Source organism: Odontesthes bonariensis, chromosome 13 (genome assembly GCF_027942865.1).
Source record: "Odontesthes bonariensis isolate fOdoBon6 chromosome 13, fOdoBon6.hap1, whole genome shotgun sequence".
Lineage (NCBI taxonomy): Eukaryota > Metazoa > Chordata > Actinopteri > Atheriniformes > Atherinopsidae > Odontesthes > Odontesthes bonariensis.
The window spans coordinates 18,429,659-18,451,370 of NC_134518.1; the positions used below are offsets into that span (position 1 = coordinate 18,429,659).

The window sequence follows — 21,712 nt, forward strand, 5'->3', positions numbered from 1 at the left end:
TGTTTTAGCTATTTTGTATGTATGTTAATGTATGTTTGTTTCCCCTGTCATGGTAGGTTTGTTAATGGGAGGGGCTATAAAAGGCTACCGGTTGACAACCTGGGGTTGGCTGTAGTGAGGATTATATGTGACTTGTGTGATGAGGTTTCCTCCTTGTAAATATTCAGTGTCGGTGAATAAAACACCTAGTGGGTTTGCACCTTTCCTCTGCCTCAAGCCTCCTGTTTAAGCCAGCCGCTAAGGGCCATCGTAACAACCATCAACGCTCTGATCACCATCTCTGTGTATTACTTGCAGTTCAGTGTTTGTTGTTTGTTGAATTCATCAAACATCATGAACACATTTCTATATATAACAGTGTGAAATGTCTCCTGTTAGCGTGCAGCCTAAGAGGACAAAGCTGTGTTCACAAAGATGAAAAGGGAAGTCAGCTTAACATGGTGAATGCTAAGAAAAGAATGACTGCATCACACGACCGCATGCACACACACACACACAAACACGCACACACACCAACATCTTTGCATGGCAGATTCTGTGTCAGAGCAAAAAAATAAAAGATTAAAACATCGATTTAGAGACTTTCCGGAAAAACAGATGCCCTGGATCTTTGTATGAAAGTGAAGAAACCTTTTTTGTATCTTAAGCTTGAACTTGATTAGCAAAAGTTCAACAGACTAAACATAAACACTGGCTACCTGGGCTCTGAAAAAGTCCAGAACAAATGTTCCTTTTACATCCTTTGGTTTGTCTGATTTCCAAGTTCATCACTGCCTGGATCAGTCACTTATTGTGATGCTGATAGTCGGCAGCAGAGGGCGCTAACCCTCTCTGCAGTGGATGTTTGTACTTGTACTCTTGTCTTTAGGGACCTTCTTGGTGTTCTTTGCTCAGAGTCAATCCCTTGCTTACAAATAAAGACAGTCCTAATAGATTCAATATGTAGAGCTTTCAGTACTTAAGGATAAAATTATAGATAGAAGTTTTTTCCATCTCACAGTCCCTTATTAACAAATTCTGCAATGATATTGTTCCAAATTTGATAGTTTGTTTTTCTGTAATTATCTGGGAGCTGTTGTCTGCTGTATTTCACTTTCATCAACCCGATCAACAGACAGGACAAATTAACACCAAAGTTACAGATAGAAAGCAATTAAACAACCTGACATCAGTCCCTGACAAGTGTACCAGCCATAAACAGAGAAAAATATGCATTCACTGAGATAAGATAGTCAACCTGTAAACTGCTTATTTGTATTTCAGAAAAGAGTTTGTGTGTCCTCTCAGCAGGTTGTGTCAATATTCATGAAATACCAAGACGTCTGCACTAAAAATGCCCATTTCATACCCGACACATATTTGTAAGGCCACAACTAACAGTTGTTTTGTGCATATTTCAGTGGAAAGTGGTGAGAACAATACTAAAGTCTCTACAAACCAGCAGCCGGAAATATCACATCAACCAATGAGTCAAGATGTTTTATTTAAAGCAGAAAATATACTCAGCATTTCTCAAAAGTCCGATCTGATTGGAGCTGATTCAACTGTTACTTGCAACAATAACGCAACAATCGGGCAACTAAATGAAAGCTTATGATGTAACAGGTACATTTCAATGTGTGGTGTTTACAAATGATGTTGATGCTGGGTGAAAAAGTTACTTTTTCCCGTGGGATTAAAAAAATGAATGAACTGTAAACAGCTGTAAAATTTGTGTTTATGTCTGGAAACTGTCAAATGTCCACTACAAATTGAATGTTGACAGGTATTGAAATACATCATTGCAGTGTATGAAAATGAAAAAAAAAAGTCCATTTAGAACATTTATATACATATAAAACCTTTGGTTGCCTACTAAATCCTAGCATACAAGCTGCTTCTAAAGTCATATTCTGCTATAGACATTTCTTTCTTAAATATACAGAAAAAAAAAACACATCAGATTTATATTATTTTCCTGTTTGGTACTAACCTCTCAAGACACTAAGAGCAGACATCTGAAAACAAATGAACAATCAGACAAACTCGAGAGAAACAGAAGAAAGCAAAAGAAAAAACTGATTATTCTCTTAAAATCTATAAATTCACTGCAAAGGTCTTCTCATAAGAGGGCCGGATATAGAGTAACCTCTGTAAAGAAAGCAGTGCAGTGATCATTTCTGTTAGTTCAGGCATGAAAGCAGGTTACAATGCAGATCTGCTATTCTGAAATGGCATCAATCAGACAAACTCCTCAGTTCAGTCACTGAAGAATCCTCTGATTTCTCAGTTCTGCGCGGTGCAGCCGACTCTTCGGCCTTCTCGTACTTAATCTTCTTCCACTTGAAATAGACGCCAATCCCAACAAATGAAACAACGGCAGCAACTGACAGCAAACCGCATGTGAGCAGGGAGTGATCTGTTCAGACAAGATGTGACAGAAGACAGTTCAAAGACATTACAGTTAAATATAAAACTGTTTAATAGAAAAGTCCATTTTACGTGCTCTTATGATCTCAGTCTTATTATAAGACACAGGTTATGGTTTCTCTATAAAAATGAGTACAACACGAACAAATCACTAAATGTTCTATCATAGAAAAATAATGTATCACAGAAATGGAGTATCAATAACAATGACCAGACTTTTCATCCCATAACTATAGTCTATGACTGACTTAAAAAGCCTTTAACAATGTACAACTCCTCTTACAGAAGATTAATACACTAATAAGAGAAAGACTGCTGTCAAGAAAGGTGTATAATTCTATAGTTTTACCTCTACAGACAGATATCATCAGTTCTTTGGAGACAGAACTGATGTGATTCCTGACTGAGCAGACCAGACGTCCTGACACGTGTTGTTTCAGAGTGATGATGTTAGTCTCATTACTTCCAGAGAGGAGCTCAGTGTCTGTCAGTGTGTGTCCATCCAGAGTCCACATGTACTTAGGACTGTCAACTGCCTCAAACGAGCAGGACACCCAAATCTGTCCCTGGGACAGACATTCAGAGACCAGCTGGACAGAGGACACAGGAGCTGAGAGAAACACACACGTGACTTTAAACATAATAACATGTTGGTTTTTTATAGATTTTACTGAAGAACAGAGAAGGCACCAAATTCCTAAATATGAACAAAATGACATGTATTATATAAATTATAAATTCAATCTCAGATTTAGGTTATCAGTGTGACCTAATTTACTGGGTGGAAAAAAGTTGTTTACCTTCAACAGACAGCTTTAGAGTCCGCTCTCCTGTCTCCCGTCCATTTAAATTAAAGAGTCTAAGTGTATATTCACCGCTGTCAGTCCTACTCAGGTTATTGATCTTCAATGTTCCATTACTGGGAATAAAGGTAGATCTGATCTTAATTGTATTAGTTACAATATTATTCTTTCTCCCACTGAGTATTACTGATGCTCCTTTCCTCCACTCATATCTGGGTATTTCTGAAGCGTCGTCCATCAGCTGCAGGACCACAGCTCCTCCCAAAGCACCATAACACTGAGCTCCATCCTGTCTGCCATCACAGTAAGTTTCCACACCTGCAAATTTAGGAAAAATCTTTTTTTTAATCTCTTTTTTAAAGATCTTTTGCTCCATCTATGTTTTCATTAGACCTCACTGTACAAACAGATATTTATCGTTGTATAACTGAGCATTGCACAGATCTGTGATGAAAAAGCAGAGTTCAATTTCCAGCTACTCTTTCATTGAAAACTGTCTGGTGAAGACTTACTGTATAAACATTAGTAAGACCAACATGATGTGTTGGTGGATGAGTAATAATGACTATATGGAGCTGCTACTTTTTCGTTTCTCTACCATTTCGTTGTACATTGTACAATGACATTAAAGGACATTCAATCATTCATTCATCATTAATACATCCTCAACCTATAGGATGCACTGGCTTCATGTACCCACTGTAGTATTATTCATTAATAAGAAGCATACATTGAAAAAAAATAATAAAAAAAAAAAAAATCTGTGGGCAGTGAAAAGTATTTAATTGTTGCTCTTTCCTACCTCTACAGACAGATATCATCAGTTCTTTGGAGACAGAACTGATGTGATTCCTGACTGAGCAGACCAGACGTCCTGACACGTGTTGTTTCAGAGTGATGATGTTAGTCTCATTACTTCCAGAGAGGAGCTCAGTGTCTGTCAGTGTGTGTCCATCCAGAGTCCAGCTGTACTGAGGACTGTCCCCTCCCTCAGAGGAGCAGGACACCTTCATCTCTCTCTGGGGCAGACACTCAGAGACCAGCTGGACAGAGGACACAGGAGCTGAGAGAAACACACACGACTTTAAATAAATATCTCAGATTTAGGTTATCAGTGTGACTTAATTTACTGGGTGGAGAAAAAGTTGTTTACCTTCAAGAGACAGCTTTAGAGTCCGCTCTCCTGTCTCCCGTCCATTTGAATCAAAGAGTGTAAGTGTATATTCACCGCTGTCAGTCCTACTCAGGTTATTGATCTTCAATGTTCCATCACTGGGAAAAAGGGTAGATCTGTTCCCAATGGAATTAATTACAATAATATTCTTTCTCCCCTTTAGTATTACTGATGCTCCTTTCCTCCACTCATATCTGTGTATTTCTGAAGCGTCGTCCATCAGCTGCAGGACCACAGCTCCTCCCAAAGCGCCATAACACTGAGCTCCATCCTTTCTGCCATCACAGTAAGTTTCCACACCTGCAAATTTAGGGAAGTTTTTTATGTATTTTAAAGATCTTTTGCTGCAACAATGTCTTCAGACCTCACTGTACAAACAGATATTTATTGTTGTACAAATGAGCATTGTACAGATCTGTGACGAGAAAGCAGAGTTCACCTAACAGCTACTTTTGTTGTATGACACATTTCTCTCAAAGGACTTTCTAACATCACAGCAGGAAACCTGCCGGAGCAAACATTAGAATTCACTTGTAATTTTCTTCTTTTTTTTTCCAGCTGCTTCAGTTTCATGGCGCTGCTGCTGTTCCTGCTGCATCTGTCACACACACACACACACACACACACACACACACACACTATTGTCAGGAGCAACTCTGACACCTTTTAAAGAGACACTCAGGACTGTTATGGTTATTTATAACACTCATCCTTTTCCAGCTCTTTCAGAACGCTGCAGCCCGAGTTTTAACCAGAACAAAGAGATCAGATCACATCACCCCAGTGTTCTCAAGTCTTTACATTGTCGTTTGTCACCTTGATCAGAGCCGTCTCAGTGCTGTGGTGGGGCCTAAAGCCTGGCTGGAAAGTATCAAAAGCATTATTATACTGGAGAAAGTCAGTAAGCTGTTGGTATACAACTTTTTCTAGGACTTTGCCTAAGAATGGCTGGTTTTGTCAGGGTGGGGTGGTGAGGTAGGACACGGATGCGGACTTTTCACAAAGCAAACAGGATTTTATTTTACAAAAACAAAGTTCAAACAAAAAAGCGTGGCTGAGCCGGATTCAAAAAATTAAACTGAAAAAACAAACAAAGAAAGAACTTGACATGGCATGGAATTAATAAATACTCAGCTTTCTGTTATAAGGACCATGGATGACAGAGTAAGGATCTGACAAACTGAAAGGGGAAACCTGGAAACTAAATAGGGACCTGGGAGTGATTAGTGAATGAGTGCAGCTGAGGGGGAAAACACAGGTGAAGTGAGTAAAGCTAACGAACTGAGTGAGTGAAAAACAATGGCAAAGCCTAACTTAACATGAACTCAAAAACCAAGACCTAAAACATGATAAAACTAAAACATGGCAGAGGGGACACTGGTCTCCTATGGAGACTATAGTCCGCAGAACCCGTTGTGTTTTTTTGTTTTTTTGTTTGTTTGTTTGTTTTATTTATTTATTCATTTATATGTTTATTTTTTTTTGGACGAGAGTAGAGTTACTAATCCAGACCCACACTCCATTTCAGAAGGTGGCGGTAATGCACACCAATCAGTTGCTTGCCAACCGCCATTAAACAGAAAGAAGGAGAAGAAGAAAACATGGCAGAGTCCCGTGGGTATGACAGGTTTGATATGGGCCGGTAGTTGTTCAGTACTGTGGCATCTAGATTGCTCTTCTTTAGAAGGGGCTTAATGACAGCAGTTTTTAAGGCCTTTGGAAATGTTCCAGTCTGGAGTGAGATGTTGACTCGATGAGCGAGTTGTGGTAACAAGCTGCTCAGCACAGACTTTAGAAATCTAGTGGGCAACTCATCAAGGCAGCACATTGATGAACTCAGACTGCAGATGGTCTCTTTGACTGTTTTGTCAGTAACAGGTATGAAATGTGTCAGCTCTAGGTGTTTAGCTGGCTGCAGAGTAGTTATTTGTGTTGTGGAAATTATTGCATTTTTAATGCCTTGAACTTTGTCATTAAAGAATATTGCAAACTCATTACACTTAGATGTAGAAATTAGTTCTAAAGGCAGAGAAACTGGAGGGTTTGTTAATCTGTTTACTGTAGCAAACAGGACACGAGAGTTGTTACTGCAGTTTTTGATGATTTCAAAAACTTTTTTATTTGGCAGCTCGTTCATGCTCGAACTATTTTTAACCACCTCACAGCCGTGGATAAACTTCCGCTCAGCAGTTGAATGTCAAATAAAACACGACAGAAGCAACTTTTCGCAACGAAATTTGATATTGATTACCAGTGCACACCAGTAACCACTCCGGTGAGTTGATGATTTTGAAAACGGACGTTTAATGTGCTTTTACGGAACTTTTTGGACATGCACATGACTTCCATTCTGAAGCAGGTTGAGATAAAATTAGGCAAATACCGGAGACAGCAGTAAACATCAAAAAAGCGGTGAGGGGGGTTCTAAAACATTGCAGACGACTCAGAAAAGAGGCTTAATGTTGAAAATACCGCAGTTATCCTTTAAAGTTCTCAATGAAATGCAGTCCTCTGGACTCACAGACTTTGGACAGCCATGTGCTCAACTGAAGCAGCCGGCTGAATTTGTTTATCCTCCTTCGATGCTTGGGAGAGGTCCACTAATGAACGTTGGTATCGCCACTATATCAAGACTCTCAAATAGTTTCTTAAAGTCTTTTTTTAAAGATTTCAGACTGTTCCTTTCTGATGTCCACTGCCCCTACGTGCACGATCAGCTGTTTCACCCCTTGATGTTTTGCCAGTACCTCAAGTAGTAGTTTTGTGACATCAGAGACAGTGGCACTTGGATAGCTGCAAGTAGCTATTCTGTTTCTGTTTATATTAGATATGGCTCCGTCTCCAAGCACAAGAGTATCTTTGACCATCCCATAAAAAATGGCTTTTCAAATTTCAAAAGGATTAAATATGTATAACCATAAATTTGAACATACAATTATAAGGGAAAAAAACATGCTTTTTAACAAAATTGAATACGTAGTTTGAAATTAATTTCAATCTAAATAAGCAGCAACAAGCACTCAAAACGTGAGGTTGCCAACAGGCAGTTCTTCCTCTTTTGTCTTATGTGTTTTTTACAATGGTTTGTGTCTGTGACAGGAAAGCAATCCGATAACAGCCTGAAGCTTACAAAACAATACGTTTTTATATTTCTTACCACAGACCATTTTCTGAGAAACTTTGCTCGGCTCAATACAACATTTTAAATGTTGCACATCAAAATAATTTTCAGACCCAAAGGCATCAACTTTCTTTTTGTTTTTTCATTTTCTTGGACAATATGTATAAAATGATGAACGATACAATTTTGAGCTGAGGTTCAGCCATGAAATCTTTTACTTTTGCATATTTCACTCAAAGAGGCATCGTGTAGTGGTAAGGAATGTCTCATATGGCATTGTATACAGTTACAGTGTGATCATGGTCATGCTGAGCGATATGACAGTATGAAAACTATTCTGCACCACTTCTGCTAAAAGAAAAAAAAAGGATCTAAGCAAACAACATTTAGTCAAAACAAATCCTCATCAATTGTATCATTAAACAGGCAAAAGGAAATGATAGAAAGAAAATGGTGACCAGCTCACCGTGAGAGACTCCGAGGAGCATCAACAGCAGTCCAAAGACAGCTTCCATGTCTCTTTACTGTTTGGTTATCTGCCTGATTACTCTGTAAGCACCTTTCACATAAATCCTACACTTAATCTTGTGAAATGTCGCGGCTTCGCTTCAGCTTTCATTCAAAAAGGAACCAAGACCACAAACACCTATCAACACCTGCTTATGCTTATTTCTGTCTCTCTACACTCTACACTGAAAGTTGAAAATAAAAATTGGTGTGAGTAAAATAGAGTGTCCTCCTGCCCATTAATGAATTGATTGATGAATAAACTGATAAATCAAATGAAACACACTAAAAAATTCAAAATATAAGAAAAAAAGAGAGAGATCATCATAGGTCATCCGATGTTGTGAAATGTCTCAGCGGATTAAGCAAATGTCTGAAATGTGTCCGAGATTCATTGATTGATGTTTCTGTAATATCTAAAACAAATCATCTGATTTAAATTCTGAATTTATTAAAGTGAATTTTCATAACAAAACTCAGAATGTAATTTTCCAAAAAGCAAATAAATATAAAAAGCAGAACCAAAGTAAAAAGAAGAAATACACAAAAAGATGCAACTAACTTTTTGAATATGTGAGATTTGGATCTGATTTCATCATAAATAAAGAAAAATAGATTCATAAGAATGCAGTATCCACAGCTGATTTACAGTATGTGAAGTAGATTTAATCCCTGAGGTTAACGTCAAACTTTATTGACTATATTTGATGCCATTGCAGCAAACATGTTAAAATAGTGAATACAACTTTGTCTCATGTGAAACAGTTCAGTTATTCCCCTTGACAGACTTCCAGTAGCACCATCAACGGTCTGATCACCATCTCTGTGTATTACTTACAGTTCAGTGTTTGTTGTTTGTTGAATTCATCAAACATCATGAACACATTTCTATATATAACAGTGTGAAATGTCTCCTGTTAGCGTGCAGCCTAAGAGGACAAAGCTGTGTTCACATAGATGAAAAGGGAAGTAAGCTTAACATGGTGAATGCTAAGAAAAGAATGACTGCATCACACGACCGCATGCACACACACACAAACACGCACACACACCAACATCTTTGCATGGCAGATTCTGTGTCAGAGCAAAAAAATAAAAGATTAAAACATCGATTTAGAGACTTTCTGGATAAACAGATGCCCTGGATCTTTGTAGAAAAGTGAAGAAACCTTTTTTGTATCTTAAGCTTGAACTTGATTGATTAGTTCAACCGACTAAACATAAAGACTGGCTACGTGGGCTCTGAAAAAGTCCAGAACAAATGTTCCTTTTACATCCTTTGGTTTGTCTGATTTCCAAGTTAATCACTGCCTGGAACAGTCACTTATTGTGATGCTGATCGTCGGCAGCATCACAATAAGTGATCTTAATAATAGTTAAGTTATCTTAAGGAAAAAAATATAGATAGAAGTTTTTTTCATCTCACAGTCCCTTATTAACAAATTCTGCAATGATATTGTTCCAAATGTGATAGTTTATGTTTTTCTGTAATTATCTGGGAGCTGTTGTCTGCTGTATTTCACTTTCATCAAACTGCTCAACAGACAGGACAAATTAACACCAAATTTACAGATAGAAAGCAATTAAACAACCTGACATCAGTCCCTGACAAGTGTACCAGCCATAAACAGAGAAAAATATGCATTCACTGAGATAAGATAGTCAACCTGTAAACTGCTTATTTGTATTTCAGAAAAGAGTTTGTGTGTCCTCTCAGCAGGTTGTGTCAATATTCATGAAATACCAAGACGTCTGCACTAAAAATGCCCATTTCATACCCGACACATATTTGTAAGGCCACAACTAACAGTTGTTTTGTGCATATTTCAGTGGAAAGTGGTGAGAACAATACTAAAGTCTCTACAAACCAGCAGCCGGAAATATCACATCAACCAATGAGTCAAGATGTTTTATTTAAAGCAGAAAATATACTCAGCATTTATCAAAAGTGCGATCTGATTGGAGCTGATTCAACTGTTACTTGCAACAATAACGCAACAATCGGGCAACTAAATGAAAGCTTATGATGTAACAGGTACATTTCAATGTGTGGTGTTTACAAATGATGTTGATGCTGGGCGAAAAAGTTACTTTTTCCCGTGGGATTAAAAAAAATGAATGAACTGTAAACAGCTGTAAAATTTGTGTTTATGTCTGGAAACTGTCAAATGCCCACTACAAATTGAATGTTGACAGGTATTGAAATACATCATTGCAGTGTATGAAAATGAAAAAAAAAGTCCATTTAGAACATTTATATACATGTAAAACCTTTGGTTGCCTACTAAATCCTAGCATACAAGCTGCTTCTAAAGTCATATTCTGCTATAGACATTTCTTTCTTAAATATACAGAAAAAAAACACATCAGATTTATATTATTTTCCTGTTAGGTACTAACCTCTCACGACACTAAGAGCAGACATCTGAAAACAAATGAACAATCAGACAAACTCGAGAGAAACAGAAGAAAGCAAAAGAAAAAACGGATTATGCTCTTAAAATCTGTAAATTCACTGCAAAGGTCTTCTCATAAGAGGGCCGGATATAGAGTAACCTCTGTAAAGAAAGCAGTGCAGTGATCATTTCTGTTAGTTCAGACATGAAAGCAGGTTACAATGCAGATCTGCTATTCTGAAATGGCATCAATCAGACAAACTCCTCAGTTCAGTCACTGAAGAATCCTCTGATTTCTCAGTTCTGCGCGGTGCAGCCGACTCTTCGGCCTTCTCGTATTTAATCTTCTTCCACTTGAAATAGACGCCAATCCCAACAAATGAAACAACGGCAGCAACTGACAGCAAACCGCATGTGAGCAGGGAGTGATCTGTTCAGACAAGATGTGACAGAAGACAGTTCAAAGACATTACAGTTAAATATATGTTATAACTGTTTAATAGAAAAGTCCATTTTAAGTGCTCTTATTATAAGACACAGGTTATGGTTTCTCTATAAAAATGAGTACAACACGAACAAATCACTAAATGTTCCATCATAGAAAAATAATGTATCTGTCATGGGCTCTCTCTATCTGCCTGGTAACAACCTCTGTTGATTACCTCCACCTGTCCCTGCTCTGCTCCACTCTCTTCTTCTTCTTCTTCTTTGGAGGCTTTATGGGCGAGTAGCGCTCAGTTTAGGCGCATGTCCGCCCCCTACTGTCCTATAAGAAACATAGTTTTCTTTCCCTTGGTCTCTGGTATTTGTGGAGGGTAACGTGTATGTCTGAAGTAAGTGCGTGTGAGGCGTGTGTGCGTGCATAGCCAATCTAGATTCTGTCAAATAATCCTGTTTCCTTTAGATAGGTGAAAAACATACTCTGTCTAATACAAGTGAAAAAATTAACTAGACTGATTGCCTTACCCTGACTCCTAATCTCTTGGAGAATTTGTCTCCTCTGAAGTACATATTTACCACAATGAAGTAATGCATGTTCCACTGATTCTGGTTCCCTGCAATGCTCACAGAGGCCTGATGGGTGCTTCCCTATGCGTTGAAGATTCTTATTTAAACAAGTGTGACCTATTCTGAGTCGAGTGATTACTCTCTCCTCCTTAGTACCTCTGATTCCTGTCCTTCCCTTTAAACCCACAGTTTTCTGAAAAATAAACAGATGCCTCCCCTTCATAGCCCTTTCCCAATTGCCCTGCCATTCCTTAATAAAATAATCTTTAATAAGAGACTTACTTTCTGCTCTACTGATAGCGACGTCCATAAATGGACCGTCTGCCCCCACTGCTTTCTTAGCCATCTGGTCAGCTTCCTCATTACCCTCAATACCCCTGTGGGCTGGGACCCACATAAATGAGACTTTCGTATTACGATGTTGCCTATAAAGGCTCTCAAAGGTCTCAACAATTAAATCTTGTCTACTAGTAGACCTGAAGGATTTGATAGCTTCTAGCGCAGAGCTTGAATCAGAGCATATAATTACCTCCTTTATGTTGGCACTCTCTAACCAGTGAAGGGCTGCTAAAATTGCCAACAACTCCACTGTAAAGACTGCTAGATTATCTGGTGTCCTCTTTTTAACAGAAACATGCAGCGATGGGATGACATAAGCGAAGCCTGTGCAACCCAAATTGGGGTCCTTTGAACCGTCTGTGAATACAGAAATACAGGAGCCATACACTAGTCTTAACCTCTCCTCCACAAGCTGAATTACGTCAGTGGGTGGCTTGCGTGACCTCACCCTATCCAGAATACTGAAGTCCACATTAACAGATGGAAACAGCCATGGAGGAGTTACCGACCACGCCACAGAGGGGGAAAACCGCATCCGAGTGAAAGGCATCAATTCTGCAAGCCTATTTCCTCTCCATGCAAAACATTCCTGCTTTGCCCTCTCACTCTCCCAACACTGCTGCAAAGTGTTAACTGCAGGGTGGAGATTCCCTAAATGCCCTTTGAGATTAACCCAATAGTGCATAATTAATTGCTTTCGTCGCAGAGCTAGGGGCATTTCACCCACCTCTACCTGAAGAGCTGCTACAGGGGAAGTCTTAAAAGCACCGCAGCACAGCCTCAGTGCCTGCGCCTGAATCACCTCCAACTTTTTAAGAGTTGATATTGCTGCTGAGTCATAAACCACACAACCATAATCCAGTACAGACCTAATCAACACTATATAGATTCTTTTCAAGGCTGATTTACTGGCCCCCCAATCCATCCCCCTTAGACACCGCATCACATTTAAGACTCCCTTACATTTTGTAACCGTGTGCGAAATATGAGTTCTCCATGTCAACTTAGAATCCATCCATATACCTAGGAATTTAAATTCCTTAACTTGTTCAATTACCTGGTCATACATTCTCAATTTTACTTTCACATTCCTCTTCCTTGTAAAGAGTAACATTTTAGTTTTCTCAGTTGAGAACTTAAAGCCCTATGCGTATGACCACTTCTCCACAGAACGGATTGCCTCCTGCACTTTCAAGACTATATGATTGACATTTCGTCCCCGCTTCCATACTGCCCCATCATCTGCAAACAATGAGCAACCAACACCATCATCAACCTTCTTGAAGACATCATTAATCATAATAGAGAATAACAGAGGGCTTATTACACTCCCTTGGGGAGTCCCATTCTCCACTGCGTATCGCCCTGACAAGGCCCCTCCTATTCTAACTTGAATGAGTCTATCAAATAAGAAATCCTTAATCCAATTAAAAACCCGCCCTGATACGCCAAGTTCACTTAATTTAATCATCAGACCCTCTTTCCATACCATGTCATACGCCTTTTCTACGTCCAGGAACACAGCCAAGACTGACTCCTTGTTAGCCTGGGCCTTTCGAATTTCTGTCTCCAAACAAACAACTGGGTCCATAGTTCCTCTCCCCTTTCTAAACCCACTTTGTAACACTGACATACAACCTTTACTTTCCACATGATACAATAGCCTTTCAGCAATCATCCTTTCCATTATCTTCCCCATATGTGACGTAAGTGCAATGGGCCTATAATTGCACGGGTTCGAAGGGTCCTTACCTGGTTTCCTTATCGGGATAATAATAGCCTCTTTCCAGCTTTTGGGGAGAATGCCCAGCTCCCACACCTTATTATAGAATCCAAGGAGCTTGGCTATAGCCATTGGCCCCAGCTGCTTGAGCATGGCATAACAAACATCGTCTTTACCTGGAGCTGAGTTACCAGACCTCCCTATAGCCCTTTCCACCTCCACCCGAGTAAACCGGACATCTATTGTACCCCCATTTCCTTCCCTCCATCTAAGTACATCTGGGTAAGCCGCTTTTGTCTCCTCCCGTCCCTGCTTGCCCAAGACTGTCAGATTATCAGAGCTATGTATTTTAACCAGGGCCTTGGCTATCATTTCAGCCTTTTCTTCATCAGCCACTGCAACTACCTCTTGTAATTTAAGGACAGGGTATTGCCGTTCTCTACGAATTCCCCTCATACTTTTGATTGCACCCCAAACCTCCCCTACCGCCGTTTTCCTCCCTATCCCATCACAAAACTTACTCCAACTTTCCCTCTTTGTCTGTCTCACAACCCTTCGCGCAATAGCTCTCGCCTTTTTATATGCCACTAAATTTCCAAAGGTCAAAGTTTCTCTTAAAACATTCAGTGCTAGATTTCTCTCTTTGATTGCCTTACTACATTCCTCCGTCCACCATGGAACAGCCTGTCTCTTCATTCTACCACTACTCTTCGGGACACAGCGTTCTGCAGCCTCTATTAAAACTTTTCTTATTCCTTTATCCATGGCTTCAATATCCTCATCAATCTTAATCTTATCCATCTCCCTTTCAGCAATATATTGAAAAAGTTTCCAGTTAGCCTTACCAAATATCCACCTGTTACCAATACCTCCCTGGGTTACAATCCCCCTCAGTAAAAGTCTACTTTCTACTGGAAAATGGTCACTACCCACCGTTGAATCCTCCCTCACCTCCCATTCACAGAACTTTGCAATGTTGCTACTCACCAACGTTAAATCTAAAGCTGAAGTATTTCCAGTGCGCACATCAATTCTGGTTCCTCGCCCATCATTAAGGCAGACCAGATCTTTCTCCTCCATCAACTGTTCCATCACATCCCCATTCGGCTCATCTCTAGTGCCCCCCCATAAAGTGCCATGTGCGTTAAAGTCACCACATAATACCACCCTTCTATCCCCAATACCCTCTATAGACAATAGTTTATTCAAATCCAGAGCCTTACATGGGTTGTAGTAATTAATAACACTTAACTTACCCTCTTCTGTCCAAACCTCCACTGACACATACTCTTGGTCCTTACCTATACCTACTTCTTTGAATGAGACACCCTCCTTTATAAACGATGCACAACCTCCACCACCCCCTTCTTTCCTGTCACACCTAACAGCCACATATCCACTAATTCTAAAATCCAAGTTCGACCGCAACCATGTCTCCTGGACTGCTCCACTCTCGTTAACCTGCCAGCTGCACTTCATTCCAGCTCATCATGCTCTGTATTTAAAGCCCTGTTTTTCAGCCACATCTTGTCAGATCGTCTGCAAAGCTCACACCCGGAACCAGTTTGCTTGTGACTCTCTCTGACTCCTGTTCTGTCATCTCGGACCCGCCTGATTCCTGACAACTCTTCTGCCCCGGAAAACCAGACCTGCCTTCTGCCTTGACAACTGCTGACTACTCTTCTGCCCCGGTAATTCTGACCAGCCTTCTGCCTTTGCACTACGATTTCGGATTCTCCTTGAACTGCACTTCTGCCTTTTCATCTGCCCTGTTGTCTGTGTGTTCCCCCCCCCAGGACTTCCGGACCATCCACCACCAGCTCCATAGGACGCCTCACTACAACTGGGGGGACACACATACGGCACCTTGGACGGACCACCATAACCCCGGTTAACCCCGGTAACCCCCGGACCCCCTGGAGCCCCTGAGACTTTCTCCTCTACTTACTCCCAACTTCCCTTTCCACTGAAGTTTAATAAACCTTCTTGTGTGACGCAATTGTGGTCCTCTGGTCGTCTGTCTGAGCCGTGACAGTATCACAATCTAAGACTTACGATATGTGGCTGACAAAAATGGACAGAAATTGAGTGTCAATAACAATGACCATACTTTAACAGACTTTTTTATCCCATAACTATAGTCTATGACTGACTTAAAAAGCATTTAATACAATAAAACTCCTCTTACAGAAGATTAATACACTAACAAGAGAAAGACTGTCAAGAAAAGTGTAGAATTCTATAGTTTTACCTCTACAGACAGATATCATCAGTTCTTTGGAGACAGAACTGATGTGATTCCTGACTGAACAGACCAGACGTCCTGACACGTGTTGTTTCAGAGTGATGATGTTAGTCTCTTTACTTCCAGAGAGGAGCTCAGTGTCTGTCAGTGTGTGTCCATCCAGAGTCCAGCTGTACTGAGGACTGTCCCCTCCCTCAGAGGAGCAGGACACCCAAATCTGTCCCTGGGACAGACACTCAGAGACCAGCTGGGCAGAGGACACAGGAGCTGAGAGAAACACACATATGACTTTAAATATTATAACATGTTGGTTTTTTATAGATTTTACTGAAGAACAGAGAAGGCACCAAATACCTAAATATGAAGAAAATGACATGTATTATATAGATTATAAATTCAATCTCAGATTTAGGTTATCAGTGTGACTTAATTTACTGGGTGGATAAAAGTTGTTTACCTTCAACAGACAGCTTTAGAGTCCGCTCTCCTGTCTCCCGTCCATTTGAATCAAAGAGTGTAAGTGTATATTCACCGCTGTCATTCCTGCATAGGTTACTGATACTAAACGTCCCATTATCGGGAGTGAAGGTAGATCTTTTTCCAATGGTATTAATTACAATAATATTCTTTCTCCCTCTGAGTATTACTGATCCTCTCTTTCTCCAGTCATAACTGGGTATTTCTGAAGCGTTGTCCATCAGCTGCAGGACCACAGCTCCTCCCAAAGCTTCATAACACTGAGCTCCATCCTGTCTGCCATCACAGTCAGTTTCCACACCTGCAAATTGAGGAAATTATTTTTTTAAAGATCTTTTGCTGCAACAATGTCTTCATCAGACCTCACTGTACAAACAGATATTTATTGTTGTACAACTGAGCATTGTACAGATCTGTGATGAGAAAGCAGAGTTCAACTAACAGCTACTTTTGTTGTATGACCCATTTCTCTCACAAAGGACTTTCTAACATCACAGCAGGAAACCTGCCGGAGCAAACATTAGAATTCACTTGTAATTTTCCTTTTTTTCCAGCTGCTGCTGTTCCTGCTGCATCTGTCACGCACACTATTGTCAGGAGCAACTCTGACACCTTTTAAAGAGACACTCAGAACTGTTATGGTTATTTATAACACTCATCCTTTTCCATTAAAGTAAAAATTTTAGTTTTTAGGTGTTTACATTAAACAGTCATCTATTTTGGATCAATACACACATACCTATAGAAACACATATAGAAAGTTCAAAGTATATTCAAACACATGATTCAAAAGTATTTGCTTTCAGAATTTGTGCACAAATCTCTCAAAGTCTCAGCACCACCAGCTTTAGTATTTTTCACTAAAAATAAAAACACAGTCTTGCAAAAAATGTGATTAAGCACAACTGATATACACCAGTTATTGAGGATAACTGATATTGTGGCTGCATAAATTCATCAATAGAAATGTTTAACTACTTTAATGTAAACCTTCATGTACTAAATCCAGTAGCCATATACAGTACACAGTGATAGTGTTTACTTTCAGTGCACGTTCATGAGGAGTTCATCTCAGAAATGTTCATAGTTATTAAAGTGAAAAAGAGATCCACCAATGTGCAAGAGTCATGAAGACAAAAAGTATGGCAGCACAATGTCAGTCAGTTCATTTTTAAATATATTATGATCACGCTCTCCTCAAAGGTGGAGGTCTCATTTACTGAGTGAAACATAACTACATCCATGAGCTATATAACATTCACATGTTCATTTATTGAAAATGGTCTAGTCTAAGAATCTAAGACTTACTGCATAAACATGAGGAAGACCAACATGATGTGTTGGTGGATGAGTGATAATGACTATATGGAGCTGCTACTTCCTCAACCTACAGGCTGCACTGGCTTCATGTACCCACTGTAGTATTATTCATGAATAAGAAGCATACATTGAAACAAAGTAATAAAAAACAAATAATCTGTGGGCAGTGAAAAGTATTTAATTGTTGCTCTTTCCTACCTCTACAGACAGATATCATCAGTTCTTTGGAGACAGAACTGATGTGATTCCTGACTGAGCAGACCAGACGTCCTGACACGTGTTGTTTCAGAGTGATGATGTTAGTCTCTTTACTTCCAGAGAGGAGCTCAGTGTCTGTCAGTGTGTGTCCATCCAGAGTCCAGCTGTACTGAGGACTGTCCCCTCCCTCAGAGGAGCAGGACACCTTCATCTGTCCCTGGGACAGACACTCAGAGACCAGCTGGACAGAGGACACAGGAGCTGAGAGAAACACACACGACTTTAAACATTATAACATGTTGGTTTTTATAGATTTTACTGAACAGAGAAGGCACCAAATACCTAAATATGAAGAAAATTACATGTATTATATAGATTATAAATTAAATCTCAGATTTAGGTTATCAGTGTGACTTAATTTACTGGGTGGAAAAAAGTTGTTTACCTTCAACAGACAGCTTTAGAGTCCGCTCTCCTGTCTCCCGTCCATTTGAATAAAAGAGTCTAAGTGTATATTCACCGCTGTCAGTCCTACTCAGGTTATTGATCTTCAATGTTCCATCACTGGGAACAAAGGTAGATCTGTTCCCAATGGTATTAGTTATAATAATATTCTTTCTCCCATTGAGTATTACTGATGCTCCCTTCTTCCAGTCATAACTGGGTATTTCTGAAGCGTCGTCCATCAGCTGCAGGACCACAGCTCCTCCCAAAGCGCCATAACACTGAGCTCCATCCTGTCTGCCATCACAGTAAGTTTCCACACCTGCAAATTTAGGGAAGTTTTTTTATGTATTTTAAAGATCTTTTGCTGCAACAATGTCTTCAGACCTCACTGTACAAACAGATATTTATTGTTGTACAAATGAGCATTGTACAGATCTGTGACGAGAAAGCAGAGTTCACCCAACAGCTACTTTTGTTGTATGACCCATTTCTCTCACAAAGGACTTTCTAACATCACAGCAGGAAACCTGCCGGAGCAAACATTAGAATTCACTTGTAATTTTCTTCTTTTTTTTTCCAGCTGCTTCAGTTTCATGGCGCTGCTGCTGTTCCTGCTGCATCTGTCACACACACACACACACACACACACACACTATTGTCAGGAGCAACTCTGACACCTTTTAAAGAGACACTCAGGACTGTTATGGTTATTTATAACACTCATCCTTTTCCAGCTCTTTCAGAACGCTGCAGCCCGAGTTTTAACCAGAACAAAGAGATCAGATCACATCAACCCAGTGTTCTCAAGTCTTTACATTGTCGTTTGTCACCTTGATCAGAGCCGTCTCAGTGCTGTGGTGGGGCCTAAAGCCTGGTTGGAAAGTATCAAAAGCATTATTATACAGGAGAAAGTCAGTAAGCTGTTGGTATACAACTTATTCTAGGGCTTTGCCTAAGAATGGATGGTTTTGTCAGGGTGGGGTGGTGAGGTAGGACACGGATGCATACTTTTCACAAAGCAAACAGGATTTTATTTTACAAAAACAAAGTTCAAACAAAAAAGCACTGCTGAGCCAGATTAAAAAAAATTAAACTGAAAAAACAAACAAAGAAAGAACTTGACATGGAATTAATAAATACTCAGCTTTCTGTTATAAGGACCATGGATGACGGAGTAAGGATCTGACAAACTGAAAGGGGAAACCTGGAAACTAAATAGGGACCTGGGAGTGATTAGTGAATGAGTGCAGCTGATGGGGAAAACACAGGTGAAGTGAGTAAAGCTAACGAACTGAGTGAGTGGAAAAACAATGGCAAAGCCTAACTTAACATGAACTCAAAAACCAAGACCTAAAACATGATAAAACTAAAACATGGCAGAGTCCCGTGGGCATGACAGGTTTGATATGGGCCGGTAGTTGTTCAGTACTGTGGCATCTAGATTGCTCTTCTTTAGAAGGGGCTTATTGACAGCAGTTTTTAAGGCATTTAGAAATGTTCCAGTCTGGAGTGAGATGTTGACTCGATGAGCGAGTTGTGGTAACAAGCTGCTCAGCACAGACTTTGGAAATCTAGTGGGCAACTCATCAAGGCAGCACATTGATGAACTCAGACTGCAGATGATCTCTTCGATTGTTTTGTCAGTAACAGGTGTGAAATGTGTCAGCTCTAGGTGTCTAGCTGGCTGCAGAGTAGTTATTTGTGTTGTGGAAATTATTGCATTTTTAATGCCTTGAACTTTGTCATTAAAGAATATTGCAAACTCATTACACTTAGATGTAGAAATGAGTTCTAAAGGCAGTGAAACTAGAGGGTTTGTTAATCTGTTTACTGTAGCAAACAGGACACGAGAGTTGTTGCTGCAGTTTTTGATGATTTCAGAAAAATAACTCTCCCTCGTTCTACGCAAAGTCTGGTTGAACACACATAGCTTTTCTCTGTAAGTGAACCTGGAGCTTTGACTTGCGCCATATCCTTTCGGCTCTCCGGCACTCCCTTTTCTGTGCCATGACCGACTCTTCTTTTCTCCATGGCGCCTTTAGTCTCCTTTTAACCATTTTAACCGTGACAGGAGCAATGGTATCCAAAATATTTAAGAGACTTGATGTGTAAGAGTTCAACAGATCATCAGCGTTAGAACACGGGGTGTTCTCAGACCTAATCATTTCCATAAACTGTGTCCCTGTTCTGTCATTTATGAGTCTTGCCCGAACAACTGCAGATCCAGCTGCTGGTTTGGGTATAACAGACAGGTCAAAGAAAACACAAAAATGATCAGATAAAGCAACATCGACGACATCCACATACCAACACCCTTTGAAATGAGCACATCTAGAGTGTGAGATACAAAAGTATCTTTGACCATCCCATAAAAAATTACTTTTCAAATTTCAAAAGTCAATTTCAATAACCATAAGGGAAAAAACATGCTTTTTAAAAAAAAATTAATACGTAGTTTCAAATTAATTTCAATCCAAATCAACAGCAACAAGCATTCAAAACGTGAGACAAAAGAGGAAGAACAGGCAGTTCTTCCTCTTTTGTCTTATGTGTTTTTTTTACAATGGTTTGTGTCTGTGACAGGAAAGCAGTCTGATAACAGCCTGAAGCTCACAAAACAATACCTTTTTATATTTCTTACCACAGACCATTTTCTGAGAAACTTTGCTTGGCTCAATACAACATTTTAAATGTTGCACATCAAAATAATTTTCAGACCCAAAGACATCAACTTTCTTTTTTTTTTTTTTTCTTGGACAATATGTATAAAATGATGAACAATACAATTTTGAGCTGAGGTTCAGCCATGAAATCTTTTACTTTTGCATATTTCACTCAAAGAGGCATCGTGTAGTGGTAAAGATTGTCTCATATGGCTAATACAGTTACAGTGTGATCATGGTCATGCTGAGCGATATGACAGTATGAAAACTATTCTGCACCACTTCTGCTAAAAGACAAAAAAAGGATCTAAGCAAACAACATTTAGTCAAAACAAATCCTCATCAATTGTATCATTAACCAGGCAAAACGAAATGATAGAAAGAAAATGGTGACCAGCTCACCGTGAGAGACTCCGAGGAGCATCAACAGCAGTCCAAAGACAGCTTCCATGTCTATCTGCCTGATTACTCTGTAAGCACCTTTCACATAAATCTTACACTTAATCGTGTGAAATGTCTCGGCTTCGCTAGCTTCCGTTCAAAAAGGAACCAAGACCACAAACGCCTCGTATCAACCAGTGGTGTCAAAAGTACACACATTTGTTACTTAAGTAGAAGTATAGATACTGCAGTTTAAAAACACTCTGGTAAAAGTTGAAGTATCAACTTGACCTCTTTACTCAAGTAAAAGTGAAAAAGTATGTGCTCCAAAACCTACTTAAAGTATAAAAGTATAAAGTAACCTTTAAATAAAATAAAAAAACACACACAAAAAGGTAGATGCCACTATATGAATTGCAACTGGTTAGTTCCACATGTGGCCCAAGACAACAATCATAAAACCATTACTGTCAAAGACAAAGTCACTCAAGGAGCATGTTC

General features: G+C 39.6%; 2 protein-coding genes across 2 annotated transcripts; both read right to left on the reverse strand.

Moving 5' to 3' along the window:
• Positions 1–1,476: 1,476 nt before the first annotated feature.
• LOC142397290 (uncharacterized) lies at positions 1,477–8,122 on the reverse strand. The gene is made up of 4 exons (XM_075480633.1): positions 7,974–8,122; positions 3,210–3,530; positions 2,759–3,019; positions 1,477–2,398 (listed from the first exon to the last, which is right to left on the reverse strand). The coding sequence occupies exons 1-4, from the start codon at positions 8,020–8,022 to the stop codon at positions 2,217–2,219; spliced, it is 813 nt and encodes a 270-aa protein (XP_075336748.1). The 5' UTR covers positions 8,023–8,122; the 3' UTR covers positions 1,477–2,216.
• Positions 8,123–10,405: 2,283 nt separating this feature from the next.
• On the reverse strand, positions 10,406–21,279 carry LOC142397291 (pregnancy-specific beta-1-glycoprotein 4-like). Its single transcript, XM_075480634.1, has 6 exons — positions 21,233–21,279; positions 18,166–18,486; positions 17,721–17,981; positions 16,183–16,503; positions 15,732–15,992; positions 10,406–10,840 (listed from the first exon to the last, which is right to left on the reverse strand). Exons 1-6 carry the CDS (start codon positions 21,252–21,254, stop codon positions 10,659–10,661), a joined length of 1,368 nt encoding a protein of 455 aa, XP_075336749.1. The 5' UTR covers positions 21,255–21,279; the 3' UTR covers positions 10,406–10,658.
• Between the last annotated feature and the right edge of the window lie 433 nt (positions 21,280–21,712).

Coding starts and splice junctions, on each gene's coding strand:
- LOC142397290 (XM_075480633.1), bottom strand. CDS start 8,022: ATGGAAGCTGTCTTTGGACTGCTGTTGATGCTCCTCGGAGTCTCTCAC. Junction 3,020..3,209: donor TCTAAAGCTGTCTGTTGAAG/GTAAACAACTTT, acceptor TGTTTCTCTCAG/CTCCTGTGTCCTCTGTCCAG. Junction 2,399..2,758: donor GATGATATCTGTCTGTAGAG/GTAAAACTATAG, acceptor TTGTCTGAACAG/ATCACTCCCTGCTCACATGC.
- LOC142397291 (XM_075480634.1), bottom strand. CDS start 21,254: ATGCTCCTCGGAGTCTCTCACG. Junction 16,504..17,720: donor GATGATATCTGTCTGTAGAG/GTAGGAAAGAGC, acceptor CTCAATTTGCAG/GTGTGGAAACTGACTGTGAT. Junction 10,841..15,731: donor GATGATATCTGTCTGTAGAG/GTAAAACTATAG, acceptor TTGTCTGAACAG/ATCACTCCCTGCTCACATGC.